This window comes from Pithys albifrons, chromosome 3 (assembly GCF_047495875.1).
Source record: "Pithys albifrons albifrons isolate INPA30051 chromosome 3, PitAlb_v1, whole genome shotgun sequence".
Taxonomy (NCBI): Eukaryota; Metazoa; Chordata; class Aves; order Passeriformes; family Thamnophilidae; genus Pithys; species Pithys albifrons.
Genome location: NC_092460.1, coordinates 87,567,679 through 87,595,278, shown reverse-complemented (window position 1 = coordinate 87,595,278; position 27,600 = coordinate 87,567,679). Strand labels below are relative to the sequence as shown.

The following is a 27,600-nucleotide window of genomic DNA, read 5'->3' as shown; positions in this document are numbered from 1 at the left end:
GGCACAAAATATCATAAGGAAACAGTAACGTTAATATAACCAATCTACACCAATTACAGTTCTTAGAGGGCAAACTGCAGATTAGCACAGTGCGTGCACTTTGATTTTCATGGTGTCAGTTGATTTGCTGTGCTGGATCAGGACATTCTCCTGTCCAGGTGCTGTACAGTGCTTACAATCTCAACACTGTAGGATGCAGGAATTACGCTGTGTTTATCACCCTGTTATCACTGAGAAAACTCAGAGCTGCACAATGTCACTGTGCTTCAGGGAGAACTTTGACTTTCATAAAGTCAAGATGACCTAACAACGAAAATTTATTACTTCAAAGATTTTCTGTAGGAACAAAGAAAATGTCGTTGGCTTTTGTTGCGAAATTTCCTGTTAGCCACAACTTCCCTCTCCTTGCTCAGGAGGTTTAAAGGCCAAATCCTGGATCAGGAGAAGAGAGCATGAGAAAACCCATCCCTTGAGTGGGAGTGTGCCATTTCCTTGATGTAATACGTATCGCTTGGAGGGTATCTGTGAGTAAATTGCCGGTTTGACAGAGCTTTTGGAATACAATAAAATACTGCACAGTCACTGCATTTTTAATGGCTTCGTTTGAGAACGAAAGTGAGATTTTAATCAATATGAAAACTTGTGTGGAAACTCCACCTCAGTTTAGATTTGCATGTTTTCCAACAACAGTAGAACACATTGATTTAGCAAGTGTTTAAGAAAGACAGAATATTTGCAATTTGGGGTTTGATTTTTATTGCAAACCTGAAAATGTAACTTGAATTATAGGCATTGCACAACTTCATCCTTCAGCGAATCATATTTTTTTGCATGACCTACTAGAAATAACAGGCATTTTCCCATGAACAAACCAGGGTTTCATATACTGCATTGGCCTCATCCATGATCTCCTTTCTAATTAGGTCAAATTTTCAGACGTGTAATGTGCAGGGAACAGAATTTTACAAAGTACATCAAGTTACTGATATGGAAAGTCACTCACTACTATTGCAAAATAATTGATACCCAGAAGGAAGTCAGATGGAAGGAAGTTGAAGGCAAAGACATCAGGCATAGACCTCCCACTGTCTTTCTGCAGCACAGACTTGATAAAGTTAAGCAAACTAATGACTAAAGGGAGATTCATTCCTGCCTCCCTTGAAGGGGCAGCAGCACAGTTGTGTCCCAGGGATGCCAAGGGCAGGACCCAGCTGAGCAGCCTAAAATGCCCAACTAGCACCCAAGTTCTCCAGGCCTTAGAGGGCCTTTCTTCATAAATGGGATGACATTTTCTCTCATCAGCTTTGACTCTAGGAGGTTAGGTGTTTAATGCAGGTCACCTGGGTCCCCTCTCTGCTCAGCGTATGGCAGCACTACAGTCAGCCATTGGAGGGAATTCCTTGACACCTACCTTGGGTGTTACCCTCTTAACTTGCCAGTGTTTCTGCACCTCCCACAGGAGCCCAGAAGACCAGCTACTATCAGACTTGCTGAACCAGATATCTGACCATGACAGCTGCAGTGAGGTGAGACAAATCCTGCGTTGATTGCTCACTTTCCCTGAATAATAAAAGCAGAGACATGAATCCTTGAAGGCCCCAAGGAAGATTGTCTTTGACTTAGTGCATGCATTTAGGACAGGGAGGCTAGGCAGATAGGATCTCCTGGGTGGTTCTTTTCAAACACACCTGCTGACCACCAAGGGAATTTAGATACTTGCCTTAGGAGGATGGCTTCTCTAGGTGCCTAACATTTAAATGCAAAGAAGTGTCACTCCCTCAGGTGAGGCAGTTGGATTCCACTTCACTCACAAGCCACTGCCAGGGGCAGGGTGCTGAGTGTTTAACCATGGTACATGGCAAGGTCTTAGGTCTGTAATAGTTCAGCTTGAACCAGTGCCTTTTTCTGCATTCACTATGTTGTATGAGAAAACTCAAATGAGTCCTGCCACTTGCATTGGCTCTGGTGCCTTTTGTTGGGTCTGAGACTCCTTTTTATCTTCCCTTTGGCTCAAAAATGCTTCAACCTCCCCAACCCCTACTTGCCTACGTGTACCTCTTCAGAGGACCAACTAGCAGAGGAATGTCCTGAACACTTAACTCTTCTGCTAGCATATGGGAGCCACAGGTCTTTTCAAAATACCTGTAGAACAAACTACATATCGGGTCTCCTGATAGGCTTTGTTCTGCCTTTTCAATGAATCTGAGGTATGCTGCTATTTTGCATCTGGCCCAGTTTCATTTTCCATCATCCTTCCTATTTATTTCACATTGCTCACATATGGGTGCAGAACCTCAAACAGAGGTTATGAACTTGCTGTAGCTTTCTCTGCACTTCTCATCTTGCTTTACTCCTTGAGTGATAGGAAGCTTTTCTAAGCAGAGCAGTAAGATGAGCAGTCTGGAAAGCTGTGCAGTACCCTACTTTGGCAGTGCATGAAAGGATGCAAAACAAAACACCACCTTTCTCTCTGGATATACTTTGTCCTGCCATGGTGCCCACTCTCACCAGAGAAGTTTGTCAAAAGGATTTACCAAAGACAGCAAGAATAATCTGCAAATGTGTTTTGTTAATTATGGCTTTTCTAAGGTACAAGCCACTGATGGCCACCATCCAAGCCTTGGTGGTATTTATTTTAGTTCTGTTTTCTCAGGTCAGATCCAGTGTAATAGTCTATCCAGATTGATAATATTGATGTGTACAAATAAACATATGTGCATAGGTTTATATGTAAAAATTCAATTTGTAATGCTAGAAAATATTCAGTATTTCAAAGAAATAGAGTGCTCTACTTCTCTAATATCTTTGCAGCTCTCTTAGTCTATGCAGCCATGTTGCCTTCTGTTAGTTGATGCAGCCATGTTGCCCTCTGCTGATTCCAGCCTGTGCCAGCAGCTTTCCTTGGACTCCAAGCCAGAGCTGACTCTCGTTCTCAGGGCAGATAACCAGGAGACTTCATGATGCAGTTTTTTTCCTGACACAGAATCACAGAATGGATGAGGTTAGAAGGGACCTCTGGAGGTATCTCATCCAACTCTCTGCTCAAGCAGGATGTGTCCCAGCACTGTGTCTGGATGGCTTTTGAGTATCTAAGGAGGGAGACTCAACAGCTTCTCTGGGCAACCTGTACCAGTGCTCAATCACACTTACAGTAAAAGAAGTGTTTCCTGGTGTTTGGAGGGAACACCTTGTGTTTCACTTTGTGTCTGTTACCTCTGCTCCTATCACTGGGCACCACTGAGAAGAACCCAACTCTGTCCTCTCTGTACTCTCCATTCAGGTATCTCCATGCACTGATGAAATTCCCCCTGAGCCTTCTCTTCTCCAGGTTGAAGAGTCCCAGGTCGCTCAGGTTTTCCTCACAGGAGAGATGCTCCAGCCCATGTCTATGTCTCTTTCCTAGACTCTCTGCAGTATGTCCATGTCTCTCCTGTACTGGACAGGCAAGAACTGGACTCAGTACCTCAGCTGTGTCTCCTCAGTGCTGAGCAGAGGAGAGGGATCACCTGCTTCCTCCTGCTGGCAATACCCCTACTCATGCAGCTGGGATCCTGGATCCTGCAGCTGCAAGGGGACATTTCATGAGTACTCATGGATGCAATAAAAAGCTATAATGTACCCAGGTACTGTAACCTGAGTGTTCATGAAAGGAGTGGCCCAACCAAAGGAAAGTGAGTTAGAGTCAGGCCAGAAGCAAGAGAACAAAAAGTACTCTGGTGTCCATGGTTTACAAGTACCACAGTCCTAAAGGCAAATCACTGGTCTTTATGATCTTTATCACTCAGAGATGTAAAACGTCAAAAAAGTATTTTACAATCCCCGAACTTCAGCAGAGTTCCCAGGAAAGTTCAGAACATTGGTCCCAACCACCATGACCACAAAGGACATGCAGGGCAAAGCTGTTCAGAAGTGACTCTCAGGGCTAAGGTGAATGGGATGAAGCCATCTAGCCCTGCGTTCCCCTTGTGCCAGTTTGCCTTCTCACTGTCTCCATCCACTGAGACACACTTTGATGCTTCCTGCGTTCCCCCACATCTCCTACAACCTCTTGCTACTCCTGGTTGCTGAAGCAATTACCACACAGGCAGCCTTCCCTTCAGTGGCCACAGTAACTGGCAGCATTTTCTCTAAATCGAACAAACCCACAGCTGAGTGCTCCACTGGGACACAGGGAGTGCAAAGAGATGCTGGATCTCAGCAGAGATTCCCCCATGGGGCTTTCCAGCAGCTGTGCTGGGGCCTCAGCTTTGCTTTTGGATGCAGACTGGGATGGGCAGCCATGTTCTCTGCCCTGTCCTGTTCTTGCACTGGCCACCCAGACATTGCTCTCTTAGCCAGACATGACATACCCAAAGCACATCCTTCAGAGGCTCCAGTCACTTCTTGTTGCAGAATATGGTTCTTCTCATTCACTGGTAGCAATGACAACATGCTCATGGCATTCAGATTTATGTCAGGAAAAAACCCCGTAATATCCTTAGAAATACTCATGCACTGTCAGTGCAGAGGGGAGAGCTCCAGTCTTTAATTCTTGTGGAGAATTCAAACATGTTGTCTGAGTACTTTCAGTAAGCAACAACTGCAGCATTTTTCGGGTTTATTTTCTTTGGTTAGTGAGGGAGGGGGAGGAAACAATGGGGGCTTGATACTTGCAAGCACTGGGGAATCTGGGATGCGGTCTCATTAGCCAGCCTAAGAGTTAGGGGTTTAAATGCAAAAATATTGGGCACATACAGTCTCCAGTGTTGCCAGAGGGCCAATTTGAGAAGTCCATGTGTAGAATGGCAGAAGAGAAAATCCGCCCACTGAAAACGGCCTTTCATTTTTGCCTGGCTGTGCGGGAAATAGCAGAACACTGCCACCTGATGGAAATACTGATTTTATGCAAGAAATTAGAAAGTACATCCAGAAAACTTGAGAACTCTTTTTCAGAGAAGATATTTTCAATTTCAGGCAAGATAAGCAATCAGTATTATGATCTATGTCACATATTATTTTACTTAAAGCCACATTTAGGAGTTTTTCTCTTACAAGGAGAGACTGGGGGAGCTGGGTGGGCCAGTTTAGTCTTGAGAAGACTGAGAGGAGGTCTCTCCAATACATATAAATGACAAATTGAATATGAGCCAGCAGTGCCCTGGCAGCCAGGAGGGCCAACCTTGCCCTGGGGGCATCAGGCAAAGCATTCCCAGCCGATCGAGGGAGGGGATTGTCCCGCTCTGCTCTGCACTGGGGTGGCCTCACCTTGAGTATTCCGTGCAGCTTTGGGCACCACAGTATAAAAAGACATTAAGCTATTATAGAATGTCCAAAGGAGGGCTATGAAGATGGTGAAGGGCCTTGAGGGGGAGCCGTATGAGGAGCAGCTGGGGGCACTTGGTGTGTTTAGCCTGGAGGAGACTGGGAGGAGACCTCATTACAGTTAGAGCCTCCTCGTGAGGGAAGAGGAGGAGCAGGTGCTGATCTCTCTGCCCCTGTGACCACAAACAGAACTTGAGAACTTGGCATGAAACTGGATCAGGGGATGTTTAGGATATTAGGTTGGATATTAGGAAGAGGTTTGTCACCCAGAGGGAGGCTGGGCACTGAAGAGGTTCCCCAGGGCAAGGGGTCACAGCACCAAGCCTGGCAGAGCTCAAGAAGCATTTGGATGATGCTCTGAGGAACATGGTGTCATTCTTGGAGCGTCCTGTGCAGGGCCAGGAGTTGTACTCAAGGATCCCAATGGGTCCTTTCCAACGCAGCATATTCTATGAGTCTATAAATATCTCAAAGGTGGGTGCCAAGAAGATGGGCCCAGACTCTTTCCAATGGTGCCCAGCGACAGGACGAGCCGCAACGGCCATAAACTGAAACAAAGGAAGTTCCACCTCAGCATGAGGTAGAACTTCCTACATTGACCAGGCTGCGCAGGGAGGTCGTGCACTGCCCCTCTCGAGGCCATTCCAGCCCGCGGGACACGGCCCCATTCCCGCTCCGGAGCCGCGGCCGCGGCGGGTCTGACGGGTCGCTCGCACAGGCCCCGCCCGCCCCGCGCCGGCCCCGCCCGTTCCCGCTCCCGCCCGGCACTGCGCCTGCGCCTGCGCGCGTCCGCGGAGTCCTTGAGGCCGGGGCGGCACCGCGGACATGCAACGCTGGGGTCGCGTCTCCTGCGCGCTCGCTCGGGTACGGCACCGGCACGGCGGGGGCCGCGGGCGGGGGACGGGGCCGCGCCGGGAGCCGCCCCGGGCAGCTCGGGCCTGGGCTCTGCTCGGCCCCCACACCCCGTGAGAGCGGGCGGAGCCGGAGCGGCCGCGGGGCCTTGGCCGCGCTCCCCGCCCCGCGCTGCTGTCGCGTCCTCCCGCGGCTCGGCCGGGCGGAGGGGACGCGGCGCCTCACGGGGCCTGGGCGGCAGGGACCAGCCTCCCTGCTGCCCTGTGGTTGTCGGTGCCCGGGCCGCGGGGGCTGCGGGAAGCGCTGCTGTCAGCGGGGCGATGCCCGGCCCTTGGGCTGCCCTACCGGGGGCTGCGCAAATGCTGCCAGGGTCATCTCTTGCTCCAGTTACAGGGTGATCTGCCCTTGGGATGCACGTAGCAGCTGTTCTGTGCTTCCCATTACCTTTTTGTGAAGGGTAAAAATCTTGCCCTATGGAACCTCCTCTGGGATGTTGTCTGTTCGTAGGAAGTGGCTGAAAGGGCTGGTTACGGCCCGAGACTCTTGAACTCCTGTGGATGTCTGATTTATGTCATTAAGTAGTTTGAGAGCCCCTGTGAAGGGTTGAAAGTTTGTGTGGTTAGAGGCAGCCCAAGGCGAGGCTGCCCTGAGAGCAGGTGTGATGACAGGCTGAGGTGGCAGAGCAACTTCTGCCTCCTCTTCCAGTCAGTGCCCACTGTGTCTGATTCAGTTCAGTTCTGCTGTTCTTGTTTTGGTTAACTGGTGACAGTGACTGTGTTCCACTGTGTGTGGCTGAGTGCTTGTTTTTCCTCAGGGATAGACATCAGCTTTTAAAACTAAGGTTGTTTCCCTTTCTAGAGAAGCCATTTTGATCGAGTTCATCATGGTCTCCAGGGAATTTCTGCAGTGCCACAAAGGTCCTATGCCGATCAAGGTAATAAATTGTGAAGACTTTTTTGGACAAAACCAACCCAAACCTCCAAACTCAGAAATCAGTCTTCCATGTGACAGTGCAATCCACGTCAGTGTGGACACTTAGATTAAAATAGTGGTTTGTTTACATTATATAATTTCAAGGTAAACCTGTAAATAGAGGTTGAACTTTACCATCACTGCTCTTATGTTGTATAATTAATATTCCAAAGGAGATTGTGGTTACAAAATATGAACTAGGTACAAAGTTTGTAGCTTCTGTTGCTTTATAATTGATAGAGGTTGCATAGATATGTATTGCAGACATATATTTCCCTTTATAAACTACTGATTTTGTGGCATTCAGTAACCATTTATCTTTTGCACTAAATGTCAGTAGAAGCTATATTGGAAAAATGTATAATAAACTACTGAGACACCTTGAATTAAGTTCTTAAAGGATTTGTAGTAAGAGGGATGGGGAATTCAGTTTCTTCATGTCATTTTACGTTACTTTCTTTGTGAAATGTAAGACTGGTTGTTTTTACTGTGGAATGAATACCTCCACACCGCCTTTCCCTTTGTCCAGGAGGTTACTTTCAGATGTGAGAGGTAACTTCACTATCTAAACCCAGTTATGAATTTGCATAGTTTTTAATAGCTATTTTGCTTTAAAAAAAACCAAACAACAAAATTATTTCAGAAATTAAAAACTGGTAGTTTTCTGCAGTAAAGTTTTAATTGCTGGAACAAAAGTAACTCCAATGTTCTCTGTTGCAGTTGATGCCGATGTCACGGTTATCGGCTCTGGTCCTGGAGGGTATGTGGCTGCTATCAAAGCAGCTCAGCTTGGGTTTAAGGTAAGATGAGACCTTACTCAGCAGAATAGTCATCCAGGTGAACTTGAAAGGTGTTTGTGTGGTAGTGAAATTCTTCTGTCACCTTTTGGGCCACCACATGCTGTCAACATCATTCATTAAACTTCGTTATGTTGCGTGCCCAGATTACACAGAATTTGAAATGGAGCTGCAGTGGCATTACTCTCTGCAGCTCTGCCACTGACAGGTGCTCAGGACAGGTTGGTTTTGTTTGAAAGTGGTAATTGAGGTGGGTTTGTGAAAGAGAAACTGGGAAAGCAGTGCTAGGAAGGAATTTTTCTCTCAACAAAGTAAAAAAAAGAAAAGACAATGACAAAAAGGCCACTGGAAAACTGAAGCACAGACTGAGGGAACTCAAAAGGGGAAAACGCCATATTCAACTGAGAGGCATTTTGAATCTGAGTAGAGGAATTTCTCTGCCATGTGAGCTTTTAGAGGCAAAAATGTGTATGTAGAAATATTACAATCTCTTGTTTACAGTTATTAATGTTCAGCTCAGTTTGTTGTCTTTGAATGCCTTTTGGAAGAGGCAACTTGTGTCTGATGTGTCATTATTTTGAACTTAACAAAAATACAGAGTGTGACTTTAGCAGGATATATTTTTGCCTTTATTCCTTAATATGAGGCCAACTGTGACTCTCTTGGCACTGCATTGTTCTCCTTAATTATTTGGAAATCTGAGAAGGCAGTACTAGCAGTCTTTAACATGTTTCTGCTGGCTGATGTGTCACAATGTTTCTGAATTATGAAAAATAGACTTCATGACCAAAATGAGTTGGTTTGACAGGACCTGTTAAGGATATAACTCCTGTTGATGAATGGAGTTCCAGTGAAGCACTGGAACAGGCAGCATGTAGTCTTCATCCTTCAGTGTTTTCAGAACGTGACTGTACAGGACTCTGACCCACCTGATACATCATAGAATCACAGAGTGGTTTAGGTTTGGAAGAGACCTTAAAGGTCATCAAACCCCTCTGCTGTGGACAGGGACACCTTCCACTAGACCCTGTTACTCAGAGCCCATCCAACCCAACCTTGAACATTTCCAGGGATGGGGCATCCACAGCTGCTCTGGGCAAGCTGTGCCAGTGCCTCACCTCTCTCACAGTAATTAATTTATTCCTAATACCTAATCTAAATCTACCTGCCTTCAGCACAATGCCATTTCTGTCACTAAATGGCCTTCTGGAAAGTCCCTCTCCAGCCTTCTTGTAAGCCCTGTTTAGGTACTGAAAGGCTGCTTTAAGGTGTCCCTGCAGCCTTCTCTTCTCCAGGCTGAAAACCCCCAACTCTCTTAGCCTGTCTTCATAGGAGAGGTGCTGCAGCCCCCATGGTGTACTTAGTGGCCTCTTCTGGACTCGCTCCAGCAGGTCCACGTCTGTCTTGTGCCGTGGGCCCCAGGGCTGGACACAGCACTCCAGGTGGGGTCTCTTGAGAGCAGAGGGGGAGAATCACCTCCCTCGATGTCTTTGGTGTTGACTGTGTTTGTAGTAGGGGGTTTGACTTGAAGGCCTCCAGAGGAGGTCCCTTCAAACTGAACTGATCTGTAATTTTGAGTGTTGTCCCTCATTGATCAGTACTCTCACAACTGGGTGTCTTTCAGCCTTGAGATTCCAGTAAGTTTTACATCTGCCTGTGACCTAGTGCAGATAGCTGAGTTGTCTTTATCCATGTTTGTGAATTTATTTTTTTTGGTCATGATAAATACTCTTGTTTTGAGATGTATGTTGTTACTGAGCTGTTAGTACCTGAGAAAAAAGATGCTCGATGCTACAGGATTTAATTAAGATTAAGGCCTTCAGCCACTTAAGTTCACGTTTGATTATTCTAAAGGTATTTTTGTGGCAGGCTATATGTCAGCTTTTCTCGGAATAGTGTTGTTCTTGAGTTCTTCATATCTGTGATTAACAATAGGATACCAAACACAAGGAGGTTAAAAAGTGCCCTGGATTCTGTTTTTCATCATAGCAAAAAATAATCCTGTTACACTCCTTTACAGCTAGTCAGAAAGGGTAAAATCCTTGCACATACTTGAGTGTGTCACCTGTAGCACTGAATAAACATTGGACAGAACATCCTTATTGGGTAAAGGCAGGACTAGTCTGGTGCTCCTTGATTTGCAGTGCAGTTTCTAAAGCCCTTGGATTGTGTTTCATGCATTCATGTGCTTAAAATGAGGGGAGGAAGAGTAGGTGGGGGATCAGCTTGTCTCATTGTGTTCTGTGATTAGATTTGATGAATTCTGCTCTTGCTGTTGCTGTCACCCCTACCTCAGCACAAAAGCAGCAGTTCAAAGAATTTATGAAAGGCTTTCACCTGGGTAGTTGCTTCTCAGCAGACTGGAGCCTTTAGAGTATAAACCAAGGAACCATTATTTTGAATGTGAACCTTGCAAAGAAGGAGATGCCGGTTCTGCTTCTGTAAAAATGTTTTTGATATTCTCTCCCCTGACAAGTGATCTCTTTTTATATGAAGTTTTGGCAATTTTTGTCCTTTGCACACTTGATGTTGGTAAGTTGATGAGAAGAAAATGGAATGTTCTCCATCAGTGTTGATGTTGACCTTATTTTTGCTGGGTTTTGCCTTATGTGATATTTTTTTCTTTCTTTATAGGCCTTGGCATAACTTTATAGAAACGGGTCTTACAGGAATAGTCAGAGGGGAAAATGTTTGTGGCTTAGTGGTCCTGTTGTGTTTTGTTTTCTTTAAAGAAATGATTACTTCACGGGATTTTAACTGTACTGGTTCACTTACCTGTTGTTTGCTTGTTTTTATGAATCTTCTGCATGATTTACATTTTTTGCTTTTTCCGAGTTTTTTCCTGTAACTCGAAGGGGAAAATTTTACACTGAACTGGATATTTTATTTATTTGAGGCAACTTTGTAGCTTTTTGAAGTAGGACAGAACTTGAACTTGTATTGAAGTATGAATAAGGAATATGGCTGTCTTCTGGTAGAGAATTTTGTTGAAAAGAGCCCTTTTGTGGGTTTTAAGTTAGGAAAAAAAGGAGGGAGGAGAAATCTGAGCTGCAAAATAAATTTAGAAATTAAATCAATGAGGCACTTAAAGAGGTAGAATTACTAAATAATCGCCTGGTCTCTGTCATTAATTCTAAATTGCGAGATATCCTATAAGGAAATGATAGCACAGTATTGCTAAAAAAAAATCTCTTTTCCTCTGTTCTTTTTCCTCAGACTGTGTGTGTAGAAAAAAATGCAACATTAGGTGGAACCTGTTTGAATGTTGGGTGTATTCCATCCAAGGTGAGTGTGCATAGTTTGTCATAACTGCATTAAAACCAACAGACATTATGTGCGTTGCTTGGAAGAAGATGAAGGAATTTCTCAAGATGGATGTACATTGAGTAAAAATGGAAATTGTAAAGCAAATGACCTGAGGATACAAATAAATAGAAGTAACACAAAGGGTTAAAAATTTATTTGTTATTTCTATTACTCATTAGAAATGTTTTGTTTGGAAATTTTGCTTTGTGGTCCTTTCCAGATGAGAGAGGAGGAGCATGAAAACCTGAGGTACATACCAGTTGTATCTCCTCACTCTTGTAGCCAGTAATGACTGAACTGGTTTAGGGAGTTGTACCTCTTGTACTATGTGAAATTCTTGATCTCATACCAGTTTCTTAAAATAAACCTGTAGCTTTGTCTGTTATGATGTCTTTACATTAAAGGAAAGCTGAACTATGTCAATAGATGAAGAGAAAATAAATCTGAATTAGAAGGAGAGAGGCATCCCTGAAAAATCATGAACTCTGGTTTTGTTTGGCTGCACCAAGCTTGGAAGAGACCAGTCTCTTTCCACTAACTGTAGCACAAGCCTAGTTGATTGGCTCTTGAAATATCCATCTGAGCTGTTATCAGTATTGTCACCAGCTCCAAAGATGGTCTGGAGGGTGGGGCTGGTGGTGTTTGTGTGGAGTTGCAGCTGGGGACAGAAAGGGTGAGTCCAAGGCCTGCACTCTGAAAGAAAGGAGAAGCAAAGTGAGGTTAAGAAGAACCTAAAGAACCTACTGTTTGACACTGTCAGCCCAGTTTTAAGTAATTTCAGACCTAGGCCCTTGTAAGAACAATGCTGTTGCTGGTGAGAGGAGTCTGCCTCAACAGCACCCAGCAGGTGAGGGAAGACACTGGTAGAGACAGATTTGTAATGGCTGTAGTAATAAACAAAATATCCTTAACAAGACCCCTCCTGTATTGCTATTTCGAACCTGTTTGCTCAAGAGGTTCCATTATCATGGGAAGAGAAAATACAGTATAAATACCTAGTTTTAAAAAATTAAATATTAATTTTTATAAATATTTAAATAATAATTCTAATGAGGTTCATAATATCTTACTACACTGAGGCACCACTCAAAAATTTCAATCTACACAGTGTTACCTTGAAAGTTTGGAACTCTGTCAGGATCTGTTTAATTAACTTCTTGAGTCCCTTTTTATTTTTTGTCTGTTAAAGGTCTTATGAAAATACTGCTGAACCCATGGTTAAACTTAAAGGCTACCCAGAATTTGTTTGAATGGCAATAAAGTTCTTAAGAAATGGATCTGTAGGCTGCATACACTTAGGCAAGAACAGATTATTCAAATACTCCTTTTTGGAAAGCCACCCAAAACAATATATTTAGAATGGATTTTTTTCCTTTTTAATTGCTGCAGTCTTAAGCTGTGGCTGTGGCTTTAAGTGTGTGTGTGGCTCGGCTTCGCAAAGGAAGATTTGGGGAGGGCTCTCCCCATGTGGGTGTGCCCTTCCAGCCTGCGCAGTGGATTTTAGGTGAGGCTCAGCATGCACAGAATTGGCCCCACCATTTAAGTCCTGAGGTTCATCTGCCACGGCCAAGCGAGCTTGGACAGTGCCAGTGAAGTCCTCAGAACTAGAACCTGCAGCACCCGGTATTTCCCAGGAGTTCTCCCATCCAAGTACTAATCCGGGGCTGACCCTGCTTGGCTTCCGAGATCTGACGGGATCGGATGTCAGGGAGGCATTTAACTGCCTTTGTGGCTTTAAGTAATGTGGGTGTTAACAGGGGTTGTGACAGTTATGTGAAATGGAGAGATTAATTTTGAAGACAGTTGATAAGGCTTATTCATAAAAATGGAACAATCTTATTTTGACAGTGTTAGTTTTACTCAAACATATATAGAGCAAGTATCTCAAAATGTGCTTTGAATCTTTGACTGTGCCTGCTTTAGATTTTGGTCTGTGCAGACTTGCACTGTTGACCTTCTTGTGAAGATACTGATAGTTTCATCTTAGGGATGGCTATAGTAAAGAATCAATTTTCTTAGTAAGAGCCTTTCCTAACTATATTGTAATTTCTATTCAAAATGCAGTTATTTCGAGCTGCTGATTTATAACTGTCCTTATAAAAACTATGCTGATTTTATCTGTGAATTCTGGAAACCCATGTACCTGAGGAAGCTCCTACCCATCCACCTTCACCTCAGCTTGCTATGCAGTTGTAGTAACTTAGCACAGCAACTCAAAATTTAACTCGCGTATGTCTACACAGGCTAAAATCTTAACAGGCATTGCAATGTAGATTTTCCTCATCTGGTTTTTCTGTATCTTGTTGGCAGTCAGATTCATCTTTGGTTTTCTCTACTTAGTCTGGGAGTTCTTTGTTTTTTAAATCTCTATGGAGTAATTTTCTCTAGTTGAAATGTTCCAAAAGGGTAGGTGCAGATTTAACCATTTTTTATTTCTGTGTTAAATATGTAACTTTATAAAATCTTCAGTAAGAGCTGTGTACAATTTCTGTGTTTGAAGTACACCTTTTTAAATACATACATCAGACTTCTTAATAGTGAGAATGTACTGCAGATAATATCAGGGTTTTTTTCTGCTAGTATAATAAAATAACTCATGAATGCATATTCCAGTTCACATTTTTGTGTGTCTGTTTCAGGCCTTGCTGAACAACTCACATCTGTATCACCTGGCCCATGGAAAAGATTTCGCTAATAGAGGAATTGAAAGTGAGTGTGAAGAACAACTGTCAGTGCCTGTCAATATAAATGGTTTTCATCAAGGAGCAAATTTAATCTTTCAAATCTGACTAGTGTGGTTTTCTGGTCAGAGAACGTTTTAGGCTTGTAAATAATCTATCATTTGGAGGCTTAGGGATATGCTCCTTGAACTTTGAATCATGGATAGGTAAGTTTTATATTTAAAAAGTGATATGCATTTTTAACACAGCTGTTGTTAAGTGTAACTTTTAGCATTTAGTAGGGCCATTCAACACATCTTACTGTATGAGAGCTGTTAATTATGTTGAGCTTAGCTCATTTAAAATTAAAACACTACAATGCTTGATGTAAGTTTTGTTTTTTTTAACCTTAGTTACAGGAATCCGTTTGAATCTAGAGAAGATGATGGAACAGAAGAGTAGTGCGGTGAAGGCCTTAACGGGTGGAATTGCTCATTTATTTAAACAAAACAAGGTTAGTTGGGATTATATACTGAGGTATATACTGAGGAATATCTTGCTTTTTACTTTTTCATATTGCCAGATAAATTTGAGTGACTGACTCAAAAAAGGCAGAATTGGAATGCTTCTCTTCTAGAAAACTTCTTAATGACCAGCTCATTCATTCCTAATCTACTTAAAAGAAAGTTATGTAATTAGTTTGGAATTTGTACCAGATAGTGATGCAAAGATACATGTTAGCAGCATCTCTAAGCATTTGTGAGATTTGGATGAAATGTAGCCTAACTTCTTATACCAGGAATTTGATCTGACTTCACTGTGTTCTGATTACTAAAGGTTGTACATGTATCTGGGTTTGGAAAAATAACTGGCAAAAACCAAGTCACTGCAACTAAAGATGATGGCAGCACACAGGTCATCAACACGAAGAACATCCTGATAGCCACAGGCTCAGAAGTTGCTCCCTTCCCTGGGATTACTGTATGTATTTGAAATGTTAATTGTACTGTTTTTCCCAGTGTCTTACAGCCACATGATTTGATGTGTGTAATTTTTTCCATCTGATTGCACCTCATGTTCGATGTGTTTTCTATATAATGTGTAGAAGAGATTGTAAACCTCCCTTTTGTGCATTTCTGTGTGATCAGATTGATGAAGATAATATTGTGTCATCCACTGGTGCGCTATCACTGAAAAAAGTTCCTGAAAAGATGGTTGTCATCGGTGCAGGAGTCATTGGTGTGGAACTGGTGAGAGCCTATTTAAACCACTTGGTCTTTAATTTATAAAGTTATTTTCTTGTTGTATTTGATGGTGTTGCTGTGATTTAACAGTTGGGTGAGTTGTAATGAATCTGTTCTGTTCAGACTTTGTAGCCTGCTGGCTACCTTTTTTACCAGAAAAGCCTGGATAAGTGTTTGTGGGATAAGAACTTCTGCAGCTGGTTGGATAAACAGAGAAAAGAGAGAGGATCATAGAGGGCCTTACATACTTATTTTTCTTTCTGAGGGGCTTTGGGGATATGGGAGCATGGTGTTCAACTTTTGTTGAGGTTTATACGTGCTCTATGTGTAGATGAGCCAGTCATCTATTTTAAGGGAAGTTCACTTTATGTCAGGATAAATTAGTGTGTTTAGGAGTTAATCCCAAGACATTTTTAATGTGATGTGATTGTACATTTTCTATCAAACAATCAAAGGAGTGGAGAATTTGTAGTTCATCTTGGTCTGAGTCCTTTTGCCTTGTACATACATGATTAAAAAAGAATTTGTATTTGCTAGTCTTGCAACTGCTTTAAACTTTGCACATCTGGGTAGTGATTACTTGGCCTGCTGACCATTAAGCAGGGAAAGAGCAAGCAAAGCAATATTCTGTGTTGGATGGATGTGGGTAACTGCAGATAGATGGTGTGTATGAGTTTTATTGGTGAGGCTGATGGTTGTGGTTATGGTTCTATATACACACAGAAACAGCAGTGGTTGCATTTTGTTACATGAAATTTCCTTAATGTGATACTGTTTTGATTAATTTGTAGTGGTATTACACCATAAGCCATTTCCTTTGGGTTTTTGCTTTCAGATTCTTTTGAGTTTGAATTTCTTCTATACCTGTAGCATAAAACATACATGAGTTGTGCTTAGTTATTTTATTAACTATTTGTTTAAAAGCCTAATGCGCTGGATTCAATTACTGAAGTTTTGAGTATGCAAATAAGCCATTTTACACTGCAATGTTTGTAGAAACTGATCAGTATGCTGTTACATGGTTTCTTGCTTTTAAAAAGTTTACAGTCTGTGGTAAATATTAAAGTATCTGAAGTTTGCCTTTTAAAAATCCTTTTTACCTGTATTGTGACTGCAGGGGTCAGTTTGGCAGCGCCTTGGTGCAGATGTGACAGCTGTTGAGTTCATGGGCCATGTTGGTGGAATGGGCATCGACATGGAGATCTCTAAAAACTTCCAACGTATTCTACAAAAACAGGGATTTAAGTTTAAACTGAACACCAAAGTTACTGGTGCTACCAAGAGACCGGATGGAAAAATTGATGTAGCGTAAGTGTTTAACATAAAACTAAGGGAGTGCCATGTATATTCTTTCTCCCAATACATCAAACTTTTTTAAAAATACAGTCTGATACTATCTTTTAACAGGAAAATAAAAGTATTTAGAATGAAACTTGATTCTTCAGTAAAATGTAATTTTTATCCTCTGTTGTAACTTAGGGAGCTCATAATTTTGGTTTTATTGAGTCCTGTGTTGCTTATTCAGGAGAGGGTCCACTGACTTGAGTTGAAGGCATGCTGGGATAAAACCAGTGTTGTTATAATGAGATCAGTAATAAAAACAGAACTCTAAATCATTCTTTTCATGGAAGATACTTGCTTTAGTAGGATTAGCATAAGTATCATGATTGTGCATACAGTCATTTTCAATCCACTAATTCTTGGCTACTTATTGGAAGGGTTATTTTGTCCACACCTCCTTTTGTCTCAAAGTAAGTGTGGTAGAAATATGATTGCTCTTGAGCAGAAAGAAAGTAAACTACCCAAAAAGAATATTTAAATGATCACACCCAAGTCCTTTGAAGTTTTGTAGATGAACAGTTAATATAGAAACAAATAAAGCAAATTCATTATGTCGAAGTCCCCAAGGGTACACTACTTCTGTTTGTGGCAACATACTCTCTATGCAGAAATTGTAGTTTCACAATACTTAATGTTACTTAATGAAAGTAAACACAATTGTTTTTTCACTGAAATCTTAATATAGTAACTTGTATTTGCTGTATCACCATAGCTTGGGATAGTCTCTCCTCCACCACTGTAAAGGTCCAGCATTTGGGCTTCTTTATGTGCCATGCTGGTGCTGGTTGGATCTCTCATGTGGCCTATTTCTACATTAAGAGTTTCATTTTGTTTCAGGACTGTGCTTTTGAACCACACTTCCTACTTACCTTCACTTACCATGCTTTGCCTTGAGCACATGAACTGAACTTGTTCTGAGTGCAATTAAACACAAGATGCACTTGAAGGATGGATGTAATGCAGGGCAGCTGCTGACAGGTGTTTGTTCTTGTCCCCAGAGAAAGCTTGCTCAGAATACATGGCCCTACCCCAGCTCAAAATACACCTACTTTGGATGCCAAGTAATCAGCACCAATTATTTTGCTGTCCAGGCTGATCCTATCAGGTCATGCCAGTGAAAATATACCCTGAATTTATTTCTCTAACAGTTGTTAAGAAATGTAGTAAGAATTTGTGCAAGGAAGAAGCAAGGGGCAGGCTGAATGCAGGTGCTTTGGGTGCCAATCCAGCCGGTGGGTCACCATCTGGGTCACAGCAGGCACTAGCCAAAGAGATCATGTTGCAAGTTTACAGCTTAGTGGTTTTGCTCCTTGTTTTCTACAGTGTTGAAGCTGCTGCTGGTGGCAAGGCAGAAGTAATAACTTGTGATGTGCTCCTGGTTTGCATTGGAAGACGTCCTTTTACAAAAAATCTAGGTCTTGAGGATATTGGAATTGAACTTGATAAGAGGGGGAGAATCCCAGTCAATAACAGATTCCAAACCAAAATTCCAAAGTAAGACTGATTTTTTTCTTACTCTTTTTTTAAGCAGAACACTTACATTTAAAGTTTAACCTACTAAAGCTCTTCACATTTTTAATTGCAGAATATATATTTATTTTCTGAAGGGAAGCTCAAGATACCTCTTCAGGAACTAAAGATTTTTACTCAGCCTTTGAAGTTTTAGAATTTAAAAGTCACTGTGTATTTCATGTCACTAAATACTTCTTGAAGTGTTCCTTCTGTGGAAACTGCTAAAATGTAGCATTTTAATCTGTTTTGATTAGAGTTTTCACTGATGTGTTTCAAACAGACTGTTATATAAGGTAGCCCAGGTGTGCTAGGATGTTTTTAAACAGTGTCTCGTTCTGTTTCATTGGTCTGATAGCATCTATGCTATTGGTGATGTAGTTGCTGGACCCATGCTGGCCCACAAGGCCGAGGATGAAGGCATTCTCTGTGTGGAAGGCATGGCTGGGGGTGCAGTTCACATTGACTACAACTGCGTTCCCTCTGTGATATACACTCACCCTGAAGTGGCCTGGGTTGGCAAGTCAGAAGAACAGCTGAAAGAAGAGGTACTTTTTGTTTTCAGTCAAAAACTGTTTTTCCACTTTCTGTGGTTTCACTGTCTAGTAGATTATCTGTCTACTTTATCCAGAATTTCTGCATCTGAGTTTATTGCTTAGGGTGTACGATTCCCTTCTGCACTCTCCCAAGAATCACAGTTCTCTTTAGTGACTTGCAATCTGTTCATGTACTTTGCAAATTTTCTGTCTGGTTACATTGTTCTTGTTGGTCGTTAACTGAGTAACACATCTGTTTTGTAGGGTGTAGAATATAAAATCGGGAAATTTCCATTTGCTGCAAACAGTAGAGCAAAGACAAACGCTGACACAGATGGGATGGTGAAGATACTTAGTCAAAAATCAACAGACAGGATGTTGGGTGCCCACATTTTAGGCTCTGTAAGTATTGTAAACTGTGCTGTCTTGGCTTTGCAAGGGTCTTTTTATTTAGTGTTGCACAGAGTAGTTGTTGAGTTAGGAGGGGGGGTGTTTGTTTCTCCAACCAGTTTTGTGTGTTGGTGTTTTTTTGGTGGTGTTGTTCATTTGTTTCTTTGGGGGTTTTTATTGTTTTGTTGTTGGGGGGGTGTTGTTTATTTGGTTTGTTTTTTTTTTTAAATGAATATGGCCAAATACTTGAAAGAACAGCAGAAATGGTTGACTAAGGTTTTGGAAGCTGAGGGAGCTGAAAAGACTGTGGCTTTCTTATTGGTGTTTTCTTTTTTTCCCTCTCTCTGACTTCAGACATCAGCAAAGCTGGTATCCTTATGCCGCAGTCACAAAATCTGGAGTCAGTAACTTAGGGAACTTTGAGTAAAAAAACCTTTGGGGGTTTTCCCTGTTTGGGAAAAGTGTCTTTCTTTTTTCTCCCTCCAGTTAGATCCTAATCTTTTTCTGTTTCACTTCTTAGCCTTAAATATTTTTTTTCATGAGATGTATGCAGAAACATTTCCATACATCATTGTGTACAGATTTCTTTAAGAGAAACACTAAAACTCTCTCAGTAAGACATTCTGATAGTTATTTTCTCTTGCAATTTCAGTAATTCAGACATCAGTGTGCCTTAAAGGAAGTGCAGCTTATGTCTGTCTCACAGCAATTAATTAATTTTCTTCACTGGGAAGGGGCTGGGGGAAGATCTTATGGTTGTGGAACTAAGTGCTAAAAATGTAACAGGAGACTTCACTATTTTTGACTCCTCAAAGAACTATTACCAGAGTAAATACACATAAATACAACAAATAAAAATGAGGGTGCAGATGTAGTAACATGCTTTTGCTTGTCTGGTTATCTGTTTAAGTTTCCAGAGGGCCATGGATGTTTTTGGGGAGGTGTCAGTGATGATGTACACTATAGCTTTCAGAACATGGGTATTACCTGTAGTGGAAAATGCCCAGCTTTTGCACAGCTCTTAGCAATGACAGAACAAATACTCTCATTAAGAATTACGCTTAGACTAGGTTTGAGAACAGTTGCCAAAAAAATTAAGTACTTAGGACACAGCTTGAAGTGCTTGTTAAAATACAGCTTTTCTCTTTTAGCCAAATATGCTTATTTACAAGCTGTTTGTAATTCAGGACAACCTGGGCAACTGCATAAGGATTTGTGCTAATTAAAGTACCATTAAATTACAGGGTGCTGGTGAAATGGTCAATGAAGCTGCCCTTGCTATGGAATACGGAGCATCGTGTGAAGATGTAGCCAGAGTTTGCCATGCCCATCCAGTAAGTATTTCCTAGAGTGACTGTTGAACCACAACCATAACACGACATGCTGTTACTACATGTAACTATTAATGACTTGTACTTTTTTGTGTTTACTCTCTACAGACAGTGTCAGAAGCCTTCAGGGAAGCAAACCTAGCAGCATCCTTTGGCAAAGCTATCAACTTCTAAAATGGAAGAGCAGATCTCTGTACATGTGTAGGACATCTCTGAAAACGGACTGTGGGCCCTTATGGAAGGCTGTCTGAGGATTTTAGGACTGAAATAAGTTAATCTTTTAATTTTAAACATCAGATACTTAAATAAGTAGAGTTTGGAACAAGTGGAATTATCCAGTCTCTGTAAACTAAATACTTTAAATTACATGTTTATTTACATGATGAATGTTTCAGAAAAGTAGCCTGACACCTCTCTTTTTCAAAACCAAACATTTTGCTGCTGCATGGGATTATCAGGTGTGCTGGTCAGAAATCTGGATGATTGTCCAGCATACCTTATGTTTTCTTATTTGAAGTAGTGATACAAAAAACCAGTTGAATGCTGGCACTTGTAACGCCACTGGCACTTAAAATGCCACTGTCACTTCCGCACAAAAATATGTTTCCTTCTGAAAGGATTAACTTTAGTATTTAACCTACTTCTTACATGTGAGTACCAAAACTAGTAGTGTTAGTATGTTGGGAGAAGAGGGGCTCGTATAGATCAATTAAAATTATACTGATTTTTAGAGAGAAAATTACTTTGTGTGCGATTCTCCAGATGTTGTTTTCATATTGAAAACTTGGAGAAAAATAGAGTGCTGATTGAGAAACGAAAGACTGAAGACAAATTCATTGTACTGCAACCTAATCTTTGTTGTTTTTAAATCTTCCACTGTCCAACTCTTAAACTTGAAATGCTAAAACTGGGGAGTGAAGCAGCGCTTCCTGGTAAGTGCTGTGACATGAGGGTTATTCTGCACCTTCCACAACTAAGGGCTGCAGTGTCAGCTCTCCACACAATTAAGATTTACTTTCTTCTCTGTTTTCTATTTTGTTCTGTCTCTTCTGTAGAAAGAGAGCTTAATAAATATTTGACATGGCTGGAGGGTCTTCTTGAGTTTTGTTTATCCTTTCAGTGTTGAGGTTGTTAAATGTGAAGAAACTCACAAATGGCACCTTTGGAAGATCCTTAATGTGTATATGGAACATACCCTTTTCCAGTAGCTCATTTTAGGTTTTGTTTTCCAGGGTGCCACTTTTTTTTTTGTTAGGCTCTTCTGTTCTGAAGAAAACCTTAATATCTGCTGGCATTGTGCATGTCCTTTTTGATTCTGCCAGTGGAATAAGTGTACATTCAGACCATGGTGCAACAGCTCCTTGGTTTTGTGTATAGACAAGACAGTTATATCTTTTTACCTTTCTTTGTAGCTTTTCATTCACATACTGATCCATTATCTAGTGGTGGAAATGTATGCCAGGCTTACCATTTTATTAAGATACCAGTTAATCAATGGAACAACAGAGATACTCTTCTTCATTGTAGCTTTTTTTTCTTAACTCCTATTTTAAATGCAGATCGGTTTAAACCATGACAACTCACTAAGCTTATCTCCATCTGATTCATGGATATGCTGCATTAGTAAATTAATGTGGTTCTGCTTTCAGGTGTCAGTGGGAAGCTGCTGAACAGAAAGCAAAGGTGAGACAAGTGAGGGAAGAAAAGCTTGATTCTTCCAATAGCTCTTGACATTGCTCTTGGATTTTTTTGTTGTAGCATTTTTAACCTATGGTGCTTAGGGATAATTATATATTTAAACATAACGCTCTTCAGTTTGCTTAGGAAGTGAGGTTATCTTTCCACAGTTGTTGTGGCTTTCAGTGATGTTAGTAAAGCTTAGGAAAAGTGCTAATCAAAGTGTAATAGGATAAAATCCTCAAATCAGAGTTAGCAGCCAGGATCTGCAAATGCACGTTGCAGTTTTGGTGCTGCTTTGTGTAGCTGCTGAATGTTGTAAAGCTGTTTGTGCAGTCCTGGCCGGTTGTCTGAAGGTGCAGTTGTACAGATCCTTTGGGTTCAAGTACGGTGAGCTGCATACTACCCTTGCACTCTTTTAAAAGTATTACTACTTGTGTGAAGTACAGGCTTTCTTAGAGAGCTGTCTGCATACAGCTACTTAACTGATTCACACTAAGTGCCCTGTGAACTTTAGTAGTTCCTTTTCCAGCAGGATTAATCTTCCAAGCTTGGTTTATCACATAAATTGGGTGCATTCACCCCTTCAGTGCTGACCTCTTCAGTTTCCACTTCACAGATCAAGTGTTTTATAATCAGTGACATGAAACTTGTGTTAAGTCTAAATGGGAATCATGCAGAGGGTAAACAATCCTGTCAGAGCAGTGTGGTGTAACTAGCTCACCACACATGGATGGTATTTACTCATACACTGCTACTGTGGTCTAAATCACCATCCTATAGTAATAAGAACCCTTATTTAGAATTACATAGTTCAAGCCAATGTTTTATTAGATCTCTAACCAGTTTAAAACCAAGACTTGCTAAAAGATTGATATACCATTGCAGCTACTGAAAATAGGAAGTTAATGAGTCATACTAGATAGATACAGTGATACAAAAGTAGTGTTTATTTTCAACATCAGAAAGTTACTTGTCTTTGGTTCTTTGAGAATAAAGTCAATATAAAACCTGTTCACTTTATCAGGTCTTAGTGTAATGTCAAAAAGAACTAATATAATACTTGTAAAACCCATCCTGAACACAAGTGTTTCCCACTCCCATTTATAAGCAAGTGCTATAAACAGCAACTTTCTGGCTGATTGTCTGTAAGAGGGAGCGAACTGTCTCCTCCAGCTCCACCAACTGCTTGGCTTTGTCTTCCAGAACTTTTTGATTGTTTTCATATGTATTTTCCAGATCTGTAAGCAAAAGAAGGGGAAAACCATCTTGGTTGGGGTGTTTTAATGCAGTGAAATGTAAATCGATATTCAAATTTATTTTTATTGTGGAAGATAGTCTCATTAAGGGCAGGGATAAAAAAAACAAAGGCTGGAATGGCACCCTTTTGTTTTCTTAACACGGGGGGTGTAAAGCAACAAGGAATTTATTTTCCAGAGGTGGAAATCCAGAGGTATACTTTGATTCATGGTGAAAATAATTGTCATTCTTTGCTCTGTGGTGGCTTTTACAGAACAATGAAATGTTCTGGCTTGTGATGATTGACTATTCAGCAAGTCACTGTAACTGTGCAGGAATACTTAAAAGGAGAAGAATGAATTCCTGGCCTGGCAAAACCAGAAGGAAAACTTAGTTCCCTCCCTGGTGGCTATGGGCAATTGCCCCTTCCTATTTCACTCAACTTCAATTGTCAACAGTAAACATTATATTCATCTATAAACTGGAACTCGTGTGTCCTGATTAGCTTTTGTTTTAATCCAGGGTGGGATGGGGGCAGTGCTGTTTGGAGGTGGGGGTCCTGCTTGTACCAGTTAGTCCTTGTCCTAAGCACAGTAGCTGCGTTCCTTCCTGTAGTGGTTCTGGCAGCAGTGATGGGTGCCATACCATAGGTTTGTGTCACACCTGTAAGTTTCAGCTTATTTTACAGAAATCTTTGATTCAAAAGACTGTATGGTGTCCATAAAAATAAGGAAAGCAGATCAATCCTCAGTAACAATCTCCTTTTTTCCCCTCTTCTGATGAATACAGTAAGTGTGAAATTACTTCATATGTTGAGGTGCCAACTTACCCCGTCAGAACAGCCTTACCTTTAAGCAGCTGGAGTTTGCTGTTTGCTTGAGCCAGCAGGGCTTTAGCTTCATCCTGCAACATGCCGGCTTTCCTCCTGGCGTCGGCCGTCTCCTCCGTCTTCTTGGCAATGAGTTCTTCCACGGTTCTGTACTTGCCGCTCAGCTCGGAGTTGAGGACCTGTTCCAAATTCAACCACAGGATGGAGCTCATGCGAAAGCCAGGACTGCGGGAGCGGCATCTCCTCTCTATCCTTACTAGTCCGGGTGCAAGGAGAGACTACACTGTTAGCTCAGTTAACAAAAGCAGAAACAGTGTCGGGGTATTTTCTACTTACTATTTAAGACTTTAAGAGCTGGAGTGAAGACTCATCAATTGCTCTTTTGCAGATCGGTGTCTGTTTTACAGCACCAACACTATCACTTGGCAAGGATTTCTGGGATTCAGTTACACAGTTCTGTAACTAATGGAAGCCATGGCCTGGAAAGCTCAGCATGGTAAGGAACTGGCACTGCTTCTGGTTGAATGCTTGCAACTGGGGAGGAATACTCCTGTTACCCTTTCAGTAATGGGAACAGCTGCCTAGTTTGTGGAGGTGAAATTGCTGGAGAAGTCACAAGGTTGGTTTCTCAGCTCTTGCTTTTCTCTGGGGGACTGAGAAGCCCTATAACCCAACTGAATCATTAAGCATGTTAAACTGCAGCAGTACTGGAGGTATCTTGTGTTTACTTGACAGCATCTGAAATACTACTTAGTGTTTGGATATTGTTGATTTGATGGATAATACAGCTCTGCTTCTTTGGAGACTGGTGGGCTAACTACAGACAAGAGATGGAAGCAATGAAACTTCCTTTGACAGATTAGTCAATTGTTTTGTTAATGAGCATTCTTTTGCTATTACAAAGATGTTCAGCAGACATTGGGAGCAATGCCGTATGGTTGCAGAAAAAACCTTACATCTCTGACATTTAAAAATTACTTTAGTTTTATATTAAGGTAATGATTTTTCTTGTTGCTCGATTCCATATATACCACATTCCAGGTTATTTGTCCTGCACCTGTAATTGTCATAGAACCATAACTACTCTATACAAGTGAAAAAAAGTACTGCTAGTTCTCCTGTGGCAGATAGTTAAGCTGAGGAACAGAAACATATCTATAAAGGGCTGACAGTGTGACAGGTTTCCTGCAGCTATTTTGGAACCTGAAAACTTCCCAATACTTCTCTCTGTATCTGGTGCCACAGTAAAAAGCAGCTATCTTTGGTAAGTGCATAATGCTGGGATTTTTTTTACACCCAGTACCTGACCAGTCAATGTGATGGAGCACATGTATTCCCTGATGTTCCCCTTTAGCCAAACCTGGGGTGGGAGTTTTGTTGGCTTTTCCTTAGCATCTTTCCTGAGCTCTCACCTCTTTAGCTTCTTCAGCATTTTGTTTAGCAGTAATAATTTTGTCTTCTAGGTGGTCCACGTTCCCTGAATTTGTAGCAGCCTTTTGCTTAAGGTCTTCAACGCTCTTCTCTAGTGCAAACAGACGTAAGGTAGCATTGTTCAGTGTTTCTGCAGATGCTGCATTTTCAGATGCAATCTAACAGAAAGAAGGATGAGAATTACACTTCAAAAGACATTGGATAGAATACAAAATTTCTGTTCAACTAATTAGTTCATGTCCATAGATCTGATTTAAAAACCAGTGTTTTAGTTTTGCTAAAACTGGCCAATTGCAGTTAGGGTGAAAAAGCTCACTGCTTGAGAACAGTGCATATGGGGCTGCAAAAGATTAATGAGCATGATTAAAAAGTTTTGATTGCATTATACACACAAGAGTTGCCTAATCTGCTGACAAAACTTCACACATTTGACTCCAGCATATGATAATGGACTTGCGAAGCTTCTAAACTGGCCAGGCTTCATGGCTATAGAGACCACTATGGTCTCTTGAGGGCTTTGAGATGAAATTTGAAAACACTTTATCTGAAAAGATTACAGAACTTGCCACTTCAATCCAGCATTTGTTGATTTTAATCTGGGGCTGCAGTGGTGGATGACACTGAGCATGGCTACACCAATACACGAGCAGTGTGGCTTGCCTTGGCAGACCTGCTATGTTAGAGGCCTACAGTCCTGCTTATTTAACTTGGATGGTGAGAAAAGCCTTTTGGTTGGGTTTTGTTTGGTTTGGGTTTTTTGTGGTTTGTTGTTGTTGAGGTTTTTTGTGAGCCAATAGTCCCCTAGCATCTGTCGTACTCGCTCAAAAGTTGATGTGAAGGCAGGAATGGTTTAGAGCCATTTTAAGTGCAGTCTTTGCAGTAGCCAAGAGCCTTCCCTAGGCAGGCTTACATCAGTTTTTAAGTATCAGACTTGGTGCTGTTTCAGTATCATAAGAAATACTCATTAAAGAACTCACTGAGGTCAGCAGGTCTTGAGTTCCTTTAATATCTTCATCAGCTTGTTTGATGGCTTTTTCAGCTGCATTTTGAGCTTTTTCAGCTTCTTCCAGTGCTGCTTTTACCATGTCTGCAGTGACTTTTACATCTGTTGCACCTTTGCTGTGGAGCAAGACTGTTAATGTTAAAAATGCTTTTACTTTGGAAAGGGAAAAAAAACATGCACTGTGAAGGAATGAGAATCTACATGAAGGAAAGTTAAACTGCATTTTCTGACACAATGAGATGAAATAAGGCTGCACACCTTGCTTTTTTGGCTTCCTCCAGCAGCATTTCTGCTCTGGCAATGTCTCCAGCACTCTGCTGCAGAATGACCTCAACATCAGAAAGGCTTTCCACACGCTCACGAATATCTTCTGTCAGGGCTTGCAGCTGCTGGGGAGTGCTTGGCATCTCCATGTTCAGCACTTCATTAGCTACTGCCTCGATGCTATCCAGGTCAGCGCTGTCTTCTAGTAAATGGACACAAACGACAATGATGTCAGTAACAGGAGTAACAGCTTTCCTCTGTCAAGTCTCAGTACTCAAGTTCTTGTCCAGCTGCTTCCTAAAGAAGGAAACACAGGAAAACTTCCACCCCCAGACTTACAGAAAATCAAGGTGCTAAAACTGCTTCCTTAGGGTGAAAATTCCCCCTCAGGAGACGCCCAGCAGGTGTGGAGGCCCTGCTGGCCCAGCTCTCTTGAAAGCCATTTGAAGATTTTGGTGCTTAGCTGCACCTCACTGGGGGGGACGTGAGCCCAAGGAAACAAAGCCAACAGCTGCACATAAATGTATTTGTGCTAACAGCATACTCAGCCCTGTGCAAACAGGGAAAGAATGGGCATGCCATGCTGCTGCTTGCTAGCAAACAAGGCTCTCATTTAACCTTTATGTGCTTTCTTACAGAGAGATAAACTCAGTTTCTGACTTTCTTCCCCTTTGTCTTTCTAGCCAGAATCATACTTGGCTAACTACAGAAGTACAACAGCCTCAGCTGAAATGCACACAAGAACATGTCAATTTGCTCTCACTTTCCTGTTGTCTTGGTTTTCTCATTTTTCAAGACTTCATCACAGACGCTAATCTGGAGTGGGGGGGAACAATGACACAACTATTGCATTCACCTGGGGAGGATGATATGGATCTAAAAATAGTTTTCACAAGCCCAAAATCAAAATATAATTAA

At 41.7% G+C, this 27,600-nt stretch overlaps 2 protein-coding genes across 2 annotated transcripts in view; one reads left to right on the top strand and one right to left on the bottom strand.

Moving 5' to 3' along the window:
* Positions 1-6,057: 6,057 nt before the first annotated feature.
* On the top strand, positions 6,058-21,324 carry DLD (dihydrolipoamide dehydrogenase). The gene is made up of 14 exons (XM_071552613.1): positions 6,058-6,165; positions 7,012-7,087; positions 7,846-7,925; positions 11,139-11,207; positions 13,868-13,937; positions 14,302-14,402; positions 14,726-14,869; positions 15,037-15,138; positions 16,250-16,440; positions 17,797-17,967; positions 18,341-18,530; positions 18,783-18,920; positions 20,153-20,242; positions 20,348-21,324. Exons 1-14 carry the CDS (start codon positions 6,127-6,129, stop codon positions 20,411-20,413), a joined length of 1,527 nt encoding a protein of 508 aa, XP_071408714.1. The 5' UTR covers positions 6,058-6,126; the 3' UTR covers positions 20,414-21,324.
* A 1,519-nt stretch (positions 21,325-22,843) lies between these two features.
* Positions 22,844-27,600, bottom strand: part of LAMB1 (laminin subunit beta 1) — a 42,663-nt gene continuing 37,906 nt past the window's right edge. Inside the window, exons 29-33 of the mRNA XM_071552612.1 lie at positions 26,677-26,884; positions 26,393-26,534; positions 25,397-25,573; positions 24,004-24,163; positions 22,844-23,157 (exon numbers count right to left, since the gene is read on the bottom strand). Coding sequence (XP_071408713.1) covers positions 23,021-23,157; positions 24,004-24,163; positions 25,397-25,573; positions 26,393-26,534; positions 26,677-26,884 — 824 coding nt within the window. The 3' untranslated portion in view covers positions 22,844-23,020. The remainder of the gene's footprint in view (positions 23,158-24,003; positions 24,164-25,396; positions 25,574-26,392; positions 26,535-26,676; positions 26,885-27,600) is intronic.